At 47.6% G+C, this 10,633-nt stretch overlaps 1 protein-coding gene across 6 annotated transcripts in view; it reads right to left on the bottom strand.

Moving 5' to 3' along the window:
* The window catches only part of Kalrn (kalirin RhoGEF kinase), a 589,603-nt gene that overhangs the window by 28,406 nt on the left and 550,564 nt on the right, over window positions 1-10,633 (bottom strand). For 4 of the 6 annotated variants that reach the window (XM_038346659.1, XM_038346661.2, XM_038346660.2 and 1 more), the window contains exons 48-51: window positions 7,812-8,050; window positions 5,900-6,156; window positions 2,489-2,612; window positions 1,401-1,460 (exon numbers count right to left, since the gene is read on the bottom strand). In XM_038346659.1, the coding sequence (XP_038202587.1) occupies window positions 1,401-1,460; window positions 2,489-2,612; window positions 5,900-6,156; window positions 7,812-8,050 (680 nt within the window). Of the gene's footprint in view, window positions 1-1,400; window positions 1,461-2,488; window positions 2,613-5,895; window positions 6,157-7,811; window positions 8,051-10,633 lie in introns of those variants that run through there. The other 2 variants (XM_038346667.1, XM_038346668.1) reach the window with 1 other exon arrangement.

Raw genomic sequence — 10,633 nt, 5'->3', positions numbered from 1 at the left:
TCACAGTGTCTTCTAAATATTCATGTGTGTAGCCACGCTTGTAAGATCTGGAGGAGGCAGAGGACTTGATATGGCCGTTGCTATGGTTATCTGCACAAGACTGGACCTGACGACATTATATCAGGAAGGGGGGGGGGATGACACATAAGGCCCTACCCCTGAGGAGTTATTGTCATTGCTGGGGGTAGTGGGAGTGGGGTTGTCCTTTTTCTTCAGTGGTACAGTCACTGGTAGGCAGGGTGCCCATGCTCCAGTAAATAACACACTCATGCTCGTCCGAGGAACCCTAGCTTAACTCAGTGGGCACTTAAGAATAAAACAAAAACCATAAACATGGGAAGGCGAATTACTGGGAAGGTAGGGTTTGGAGTAATGGGGGGTAACGATGATAAAAATACATTATATACATTTATGAAATTGTCAAAAACACATTTAGAAATTATTTTGCATTAGAGGAAATCTGTAATTTTCAATCTATTGCTAGGGAGGGGACATAGATCCCATGTAAATGACATTCTAAAATGTCTTTTTGAGAAAGACGTTTCAATCTACTCTGAAAGTCTAAATGGCAAGCAAGCTAGCTCATGCTTGCTGATTCTGCAGGGTTTGTGCGCATAAAGAGACTTGGCAATAGAGGTTCAAGATGGCAGGGTGCTGCCAACTCCCATATACATTCAAACCTGGGGCATGGGAAAGGTCTTCCATGTGCTCCTACTGCCTTCCTGTCTCTAAACCAAGACTCCAGGAGAGAGGGTGCTATGTGGGGTTCTTCACTTGGAAGCCATAGCCACTGGCCCTGGGGCCCTGGGTGTGCGCAAAGGAAGCCCTAGAGTTAATCCTTTCTTGCTTTTGTTCTTAACCAGGTGCACATAGTAAAGAGGAGCCAGGTCACCCAGAAAAACCTCAAGCACTGAAGGACTAGAGCCCAGAAGATCAAGATGAAGAGAAAAGGGGACAGGGGAAGAGGCAAGAAAATAGAGGAAACTATAAGAAGAAAAACAAAACAAAAAAACACAAAACAAAACAAAACCATCCAGTGGCTCTTATCCTTCAGCTGTGAACCAAATGCCAATTATGGCCGTTTTCTATGGAAAAACGCGTTCTATGTTTCAAATAATAAAGCCGGGTATTTTCTACATAAAGCCAAAGCTTTCCAAAGTATTAAGGAAGCATTTGAGAGAAACACAAGGTTTTGTTTTTAAAAAGATACCAAAGTAGAGTTTCCTTCCGAAATCGAGGCGAATTTAGCTTTTGTTTTGCTTTAGTCTAGATGGGACACCCTGAAACTCCCCTAAACACTACAGAAGCACGAGCATCCTGGACTCTAGCAAGGTCACTGTCACAGAGCACACGGGAAAAGGCAATCATCGTAGGAAATAGGACAACATAGCTGCTTCTACCTCCATACTAGTATTAGGGTCAAGATCATCACACTCAGACTCCTCGGAACTGTTCGTCTCCTGGGTTGGCAGCATGGAGAAGGGGAAGAAAGAGAACACAGTTAGAACACAGGTGCCTGGCTGGAGAGAGGAGAACGTCAGAGAAACATGGACATGGGAAACAGGGCAGAGAAACAACCGGGGGCTTTTCAGGTGGAGGGTGGGTCGTCACGGCAGCGGCGGCATGCTTTTGCGGGGACTGTGGACACCTCTTATCACACCGGGAGGAGCAATGGGAGTGTCGAATGAAGCCCGAGTGCTGGAATGAAACTGGCCTCTCCCGCGAAGCCGGGCTTCCCACTTTCTTTTCCCCAAAAGGCTGGGAAAGAATAGGCTTGGTAGCTCTATCCTTGGGAAGGCAAAGCGCTTAGGACATAATCAGTGTGTGATTTTCCCCAGGCAAAGCATTTCAGAGGGGTCACCTTAAACAGGGAGAGCACATCCACGTTGCTTCCAGATGGGAGAAACCCCTCTGCCACACTCATGGTTGGTGAGTTCAAAGTAACAGATAATTTACAAACCAACTAGGACTTCACCAGTGTGCCTCCCTATTCTTTCCACACACAGCGGGAATATAAGGACATTGCTTAGAGATGATGCTGGGGAAAAGAAATGAAACTTTACTAAGGACATGACAGCCTTAAGTGCCAAACCTCTGCCTTCACAAGATCAGGGGTTTGGAGGATGACCCTGTAACCTGAACGTGTTCCCAATCCTAGGCTACTGGTAGCTTCGAGATGTTTAGTAGGAGCCAAGCATCTTGCATTTCTAAGAAAAGAATGCAAGATGATTTTGCAGTAAAACATCTGCTTAATCACAAAAGGAAAGGAAACGAGAGGTACTTACTTGAATTGAAGGTGCCAGGAGAAATAAAAAAATAAAGAACAAATTGATCTTGCATGCAAAATCCTGCTAAACTACTTCCCCATTGGTCCCCACACTGGGCAGTAGATAAATAAGTAACCAGTCTCCGCCCACCCAAACTGCCTGTGATAATGCCTCAGGGAAGGAATAGATGAGAGGGACCCCGGTCCGGAATACCTACTCACTTTAACAGAGACTCTGTTGCCCAGAATATCCTTGGGTTTACGAGGCCCTGTGGCTTCATTTTTACCCGTGTTCTCCACTTCTGCCCGCTTTCTCATGCGTAGAGTATGCCATGAACATGACTTCCTGTTATACCAAAAAATGCACCAATCAAAATGGCAGGATGGGGCAGAGTGAGGTGGTGGGCGGGCTCACCACCATTGTCTATCAGATGAGATGCTCCAGTGAAGCCCCTGCCAGCTTTGGGCCCTGGACCTTCCGTGCCAGCTAATGTGGTGGCTGGGGCTGACATCACCTCCAGCTGGAGGTGAGGATAACTCTGACCCTTCCTGAAAGGCGTACCAGGTAAAGTGCAGCATTTGGAGAAAATGGGTACCGGGTCACCACACTTGGAGATTTTTGATCATCCAATGAAGACTTCAAGGATTGGGGTGGTGTTTTGACAAGGGCATAGTGGATAGGGAAGGATGGAATGGGTATAGAATAGGAAAGATAAAGAAAATATATTTCATTCTGTAAAAACAAGCCATAATACCTCATATGTAAATAAGACCCAACAGAATGATTTTGAGGTTCCCATGTTGTTACTTGTGTCTGGGGCGTGGTAGCATCAAGCACTGGGGAACCACCAGGGTTTCTGAGGAAGTTGCCTTCCACCTCTGGATACTTCAGGGCAAGGTTTCAACCTGTGCCCTCCATGTTACTCAGTGCTTGTGACTTCAGGGCTCTGTCAGCCACTAAAAGGTGTCAGAGTTTCCCTGCTGGAACAAGGCCCAGTGTGTGCTCCCAGCGAGGTGACAGTAGCAATGCTCTTTCACATCGTCCTGATTTGGGGTCACAGCTACAGAGGACAGGCTCAGAGCAGAGCCCTGGAATCCCACATCTGTCATAGTTGAGGACAGCAAAGGCCAAGACCTAAGCAGCATCAGGGACCCGAGCAGCAGCTGCATTTCATGCTTACAGGGTTTGCATGAAGTTAGTTCTTACACGGACTGGGTCCCGTGTTCCCCCTTCAGTGTTTCCTGGTTAAATATGGGTCTCTGCAGACAGGGCTTGAGGGAGAAAACCTTCATGAAGGGAGAGGTGGGTGAGATTTAGGAGAAAAATACTTCAAACTATAATAGCCAGCCCCTCCTCCATGGTACTCCAGGGCCAACCAGGAGCCTAAGGGACCCAATGTAGGTGCTCTGGAAACATTTGCCACCTAACATACCGCCTCAGCAATTAACCTGAAGAGGGAAAATGCAACCGCAATTGTGTTCTTGCATGTTGTGGGAAGTGGGGTCCTCCCGAAGGCCAGGGCTCATCTCACGGCCTTGACCAGAAAGAAGCCCTCCAGGACTTCCCAGAGCATCAGGCTCCAAATCCTCTACCCCAGTGAATCAGACACGGACGAGGCTCTAGAGGACACCACTCTTAGAGTGCAGACTTTAGTCTCTTGTCTTTTATTCCCAAATCCACGTCCCTAGCTCCCCAGAATTATCAAGGACGTCCCTGCTGGAAAGGATTCCAGGGCAGGAGGGATAATATTTTTGTGCGCAGGTGGGGTTTATGCCTGCTTATTGCCACCTCTGGGCTCCTCAGTGTGCTTGGTGAGAAATAAATGTTAAAAATAGTGTACTGAGGAGCGCAAGTGGCAGGAGGGGTTCAATTTCAAATTCTTCTTCCCAGAAGAACACGTCACCATGGTCTGGGGAGCTTCCATCTCTTGGCCACAAGCCCAGTGACTGATGTGGACATAGTCTGTGACATTTATCCTGGGCACCATCACCAGTTCTGGTCCCTGTAGTCATGCAGGCCCAGGGAAGGGGGAGCAAGTGGTCTTTGCAGAGAAACACTCACCTCCAGTGCCACCAACCCTTGGCAAGAAACCCAATGGCTAGTGGGTGCACCTATCTATTCTCTTTGCCCCTTCATCCTGTGACCCAGACATCCAAAGGTGAGGAGGAAGGTGGACTCAGGGTCTGGGTAACGAGAGCACTGCCCTTTAAAAGAGGTACCTCTGTGAGATTCTGCCACGTCAGGGCTCTGTTTCCTTTCCCTCCAGGGTTTCCGAAATGCACATCTCTACACTAAAATGGGCTGGGCTGATTTCACGGAGGGGCCACTTCTGGCTTCTGTGGTCACCTGGAGAGGCCAGGTGACATCAGTGGCTTAGGTTTCCTGACAGAGAAGGGCCAAAGCAGAGCAGTTCTGCTGGTGCTGCTGCTCTGTCACCTCATGGAAAATCCTTGGACCCTCCCACGGGTGAGTGTGAAGCTGTGGGGAAAGCTAACACCGCCTACACTAGTCACCCAAGGACAGCAGTACCTCAAGGTCACCCTGTTGCTGGGAACCCTCCGATCGCACGGACTTTGTATTGTTCCTCTTCTCTGAAGTCAAGAGAAAATCCAGAGGGGGATGATTTAGAGGAAAGGGCAGGGTCCAAGGTTTAGCAACAAAGGCACTTTTTATACAGGGAAAAACTGCCAATACAGTCAACCAACCCATAAAACAAAGGAAAGGAAGGAAAAAAAATCATTTTCACACTCAAAAGTCTGAGAATAATGAGATGGGGGGAAAAAGGGTCAACTAGTCTTTAACCTCATTAAAACATGCTCATGGTGAAAATTTATTTTACATATTTAAAATAGTACATTTAAAATTCTTAGTTACATTACAGGTACAATGATGAACATTGTGGCTCCTCGTTATATTGCACAACCTGACTTTATCCATACGGGTTTCTTTAAATAGTGCAAAATGCTTTATACAGGAATGTGTTCAGAAGGGTTTTTGCAATCAAAATAAGGAAAAGAAATATCTTACAAATTACCATGAACATATATTAAAGTGACAGGGGAGGAGAGAAATAAAAATAAAAAGTTACAATCTGTACAGAGGAATTGCCATGGACAACCAAAAAAAAAAAAAAAAATCCCCTTTCTTTTGGGAGAAGCAGCAGGCTCTGGCCTGTCCAGGCCTGGCATTTGTGCTAAGGTCGTTTTTGGGTATCAATCAAAAAAATATATATATATCCATAACTTCATACAATATAAATAGAAGTCCAGTCCAGTGAGTCCCGTGGTGGGTCAAATGTAGCAACGGAAGGCATGTCTTTTGTCACCTAGGGTTTCAGTAGGGTTCTTTTCTTAACGAGTGGGGGGAAAAAGAAGGGGAAAAATGAACAGAAAATTATAAACAAAAGGGAAAGAAAATTCACCGTCACCACCATTACCACCACCACCGTGACCCCAGAGCGATCCAGACACCCCGAGCCAGCAGCAGGTCTATTGTATTCCTCTCACCCTGACCCCACTGATGTCATGACAAGCAGCAGTGGTTCCCTACTGTGTTTGCATTTTATGTTTTTTCTATTTTGATTTTTTTTAAATCCACATGCTTCTCTCCCGGGAAGCCACGGAGGCACTTACTTGATGTTCCCGTCACTATTTTCTGCCACTGCTGTGGCTTTGGTGAGGGGTGCCAGGATGCTGCCCGGGACCCAGCCTTCCGCTGCCGGGGAATGGTCGCTGGCAGGCTGGTACACCAGGCACATGTTCTGCTGGTTGACGGCGAGGACCTGGACCACCTCACCTTGGCTCACACAGATTTCGTTCTCTTTCAGGGCATAGTAATCTTTGATTACAGCCATGGATGAGGTCCCGTTGCAGCCTCCCAGGTCGTTTTGCTAGGAGACAGGGGCAGAAGGGATACAAAGACAAGGAGGATGGTTCACACGGGCTTGTTCTGCACCCTTCGGCAAGGCTAGAGGCCAGATGGCCCGCTGGCAGGATACAGAGCAAGCAAAACGCTCCTGAGTGAGGCCGTTTTCGTCAGCATGCTCTGAAAGCCCTTTTGACAGCAATACAGTATTATAACTCAAGCGAACGGCTTCGGATGATGCCCGGAGAAAGCTACAGACGCACATTCAACCTGGAAGCTCCTTCCTAGCATGCAGCCTTCCTGATGGCATCCTCTTGCTGATGGCAGGAAGAACCTGTTATCAGCACAGGGACGAGTAAGCACTTGGGCAGAGTGAGGTCAGGGCAAAGGTCAGGTCAGGGGTCACAATCCCTCTCTATAGAAAGAACAAGGACCCTGGAATGCTACATATTCCCCCTCTTTTTGGAGACCTCATTTGACACGTAATCCAGGACCTTGGACTCGTAATCCTTGCACCTCAGCCTCCCCAAGTGCTGGAATCACAGGCATGCATTACCGTGCCCAGCTCTCTTTATCCTTTGAAGAAGCATCGCTTGCCTGTGCTCCTCATCCTGGCCCTCTCTGACACAGGAGTAAGAATGGAGCTACGTCCAATGCAAAGGTAAGGCCCTGGGCTATCCTGTGAAACGGGAATCCTGACATCTCCCCGCCACTGTACGGATTAATACGGGAGGTGCTGCCCATGTGACATCTTCATGCGAGTCTATACCCGGGCGGCTGTGTCTAGACAGACCTGTAACTCCCCAGGAGGCCAGGCTGCCTCCTAGGGCATGGTGAGAGCCAGAAAATCTTCCATAGGGCTGACAAAATGCCAAAGTGACTTCAACTGATTCACACGGGCAGGGTTTTTCTAGGGCAGAAAATTATTTCAGGTGATATGATGAATTAGGTGGGGGCGTGACTGCGTTACAGGGCTGAACTTACACATCAACAATGCATTTGAACAAAATCGGCATCAACTAGTGATTTGGGAAAAGAACGGCGTCTATGAAATCGGACCATGTAAGTAAGAAAGGCAGGGGTTCCAATCCCTAAAACCTAAGGTGTTCTGGAGAATACTTAGGCCTGATGGGCAAATTCTCTATGGTTGAAAAGTAAGTGATGTCTCAGAGCTTGGAGTAGACACCAGCATTTTCCCATTTCTTTCCTATTCCCGCTGCAGTTTAGGATGAAGCCAACTGCGCAGACTAGGCCTGTGGTAGGAGGCCCCTCGGTGGTGTTTGAAGTATGGACTATGGAGCCTAGCTTCCGCGGGTGCTTATCAACGATCAGCTTTCTCTCGCCACATCAGCCAATGGAGGGTGAGCTTCCTTCGGTTGGTGCGGGTGCGCATCGCTGTTAGATGGGCTATCTCTTTCTAATATGGAAACAGGAGCTGTGGTTCCTAGTGTCACAAGAATCCTCCACATTTAGATGCTATCCGCCCTTTAACACACAGTGCCTCAGCCAGGGGAAACTGGTTTCAGTTAATTACATGGGAAGAAAGAAAAATAAATGAGGTTCAATTATACTTAATGGATTGCTCCTGCTAAGATAATCGACAGGAAAATAGGCCGTGTCCTTAAGTGACCCCTGAGGTCTTCGAGGTGGTGAGGGTATGAGTAACAAGCTGCAGCTTACCTTGCTAGCTTCAAACTTGTCCCCAGGCTGGTGGTAGTCGAACCCGGGACTGCCGTTGGAGGTAGATAGCTTCAGGGGTGGCAGAGGCGGGTTGTAGCTGGAACCCTTGGGGGGCTTCTCGGAGCCCACGGGGACAGACGAGTAGGGTCTGGGGCTGGCTTGTGGGACCCTTGGGGGCTGGGAGCGGACCACAGCTGTGCCCCTTTCCTTCCGCTGATACTCAATGGGTGACTGTAGTGCTGGTGGGGAAGAAGAATGAGTTACTCTACTCTCAGGAATCCCACAGGGAGGCAGAGGCCTTATGCTAGGCTGTGTGCGTGCATTTAAAGAACTTCAGAAGGGGACTGGCTGCTGTTCTGACATTTAAATCTGCCAGAAGGAAGAAGCACGTGTAAATGTTGGGAAGAGGCAGTGCTCAGAATACATGAGTGTAGGGTCTCTATGAAAGTGGAGGGGACAAGGTAGGTAAGGGAAATGGGGTGCGTGGTACCTAGAAGGCTCAACAAAGCAAGATGCCCCTCTGAAGAGGATGAAACGTGGCTGTATCAAGTAAACTTAAAAGCTTTAAATTCAGGTCCCATCGCTGAGGCGCACCCGAGGAACACATACCTGGCAGCAGTTAGCAAACAGATTTAAAAGGAGTAGGCCGAAGGCTTCCCACCTCATTCAGGAGCCACTGGGAGGCCAAAGGCAAAGAGGAGCTAAGCAAACGTGGAGGGAGGAGAGAGCCTAGCTGGGAAATGCACGCAAGAATGGAAATAGCAGGCAAGAGACCAAGCAAATGGCATTGGGGGCAACCCAGAGGATGGAGAACCACTGGCTTGGAGGGAAGGGTCAGTTCTGCTTCGCCTTACTGAGTTTAAGATTCAGAGTTCCAGGTCTAAGCAATAAAGAGGTACAGTCAGGAAAGGCCACCGTGGGCAACCGCTGTATGAAGGGCTTTCAGGGCAGGCATAATTAGGGCATTTTTATTGGTGTTTACTGCAACGACTGTTTAAGTGGATTACCAGCTGCAGCCCCGTACACAGCGATGGGTGCAGCATGCATTTCAGTAGACTGAACAGGGTCACATACCCCTTTCTCATCAGGTCTAGGGAGGGAAGACTGGCTGAGACGCCTGCACATGTGTCTGTCAGCAGAAGCCTGGTCCTGTTGTTTTTGAAACATCTTTCTTGAGTGTAGGGAAATATACAGCGGGCCTACCAGAGCACAGCCCCTAAGGCTCCTGGGAGGATTTTGTGGGCATTAACTATTTATGTAACGGTTACCTCTGTCTTTCCTCATTTGAAAAAAGGCAGAATGATAATCCAGCCATGTTGTGCTTGTGTGGGGATGAAGGGTGAAGAAACAGACAGAATGCTTAGTTTAACTCCCGATGCAGAGAAGGTGTGAATACACGGGAGTCACTACTGTTAATTTATCTCTGATTTTAGTTTATTAATTTTTATTTTACTTTAGGTCTAATGTGATTAGCTTAAAACCCTCATTCCCTCTTCCATACTAGAAATCTATCATAGAATGCAATTTAGATGACTCTACTATATATGCATGTCTTTTATATCAAATCACCCTAGCAACAAGCTGTGTTCATCCAAAGTTGCATATTCAGAAATTATAAGCTATATAGATTTCAGTTTTAGCCTAGGTTGTTTAATTGTCAATTTCTGAGAATAAAAAAGAAGCTTGGGAGCTCTTAGTGTTCCACACCTTTTCCATTTGGGAACATGGCCCCTAAACACTGTCTGTGAGCTAGAGACAGCATTGAATTTCCATGTCTGTCTTTAAAAGTCATGGGATCTTGAGCGGGGCAATGATGGCACACACCTTTAATTCCAGCACTGGGGAGCAGAGGCAGGCAGATCTTTGAGGCCAGCCTGGTCTAGATAGTGAATTCCAGGACAGCCAGAGCTACACAGAGAAACCACATCTCAAAAAACAAAAGTCACAGGATCTTGTTCATAGCTTTCTCTTGTTTAATACTCAGGAAACTTTTTTTTTTGAGGTAGTGGGGCTAGAACTCAAGATCCCACAAGTGCATGCTAAGCAGGTATAGTGTGGGAGGTCCTTCTGTAAATGTGTTGCTTCTATTGGTTAATGAATAAAGTTGCTTTGGCCTATGACAGGGCAAAATAGAGTAAGGTGGAAATTCCAAGCAGACAGAGAAGGAAAGAAGGCAGAATCAGGGAGATACCATGTAGCCACCATAAGAGACAGATGATGGATGGAACCTTGCCAGAAGGCCACAACCATGCGGTGATGCACAGATTAATAGAGATGGGTTAATTTAAGATATAAGAGCTATCTAGAAATATGCATTAGCTAATAGACCATGCAGTGTTTTAATTCATAGTTTCTGTGTGATTATTTTGGGTCTCGGTGGCCAGGAAACTAACCAATAGCCTCCATCAACATAGGACTCAACCACTGAGCTATGCTCCATCCATAGCCTTTTGTTTTAAGATGAAAACGTTGTGTTACATCCCTTACCATGAAGGTAGGCCTGTCCCGCAGCAGGTGTAGTATAGGTAGGCCTGTCTTGAGGTAGGTGTAGTGTAGGTAGCCATGCTGTCCTGGGGTAGGTGTGGTGTAGGTAGCCATGCTGTCCTGGGGTAGGTGTAGTGTAGGTAGCCATGATGTCCTGGGGTAGGTGTGGTGTAGGTAGCCATGCTGTCCTGGGGTGGGTGTGGTGTAGGTAGCCATGCTGCCCTGGGGTAGGTAGCTATGCTGTCCTGGGGTAGGTGTGGCGTAGGTAGCCATGCTGTCCTGGGGTAGGTGTGGCGTAGGTAGCCATGCTGTTCTGGGGTAGGTGTAGTGTAGGTAGG

The sequence above is a fragment of the Arvicola amphibius genome, chromosome 10, assembly GCF_903992535.2.
Source record: "Arvicola amphibius chromosome 10, mArvAmp1.2, whole genome shotgun sequence".
Lineage (NCBI taxonomy): Eukaryota > Metazoa > Chordata > Mammalia > Rodentia > Cricetidae > Arvicola > Arvicola amphibius.
The sequence above is the reverse complement of the archived record's forward strand: the minus strand, read 5'-3'. Positions and strand labels throughout refer to the sequence as shown.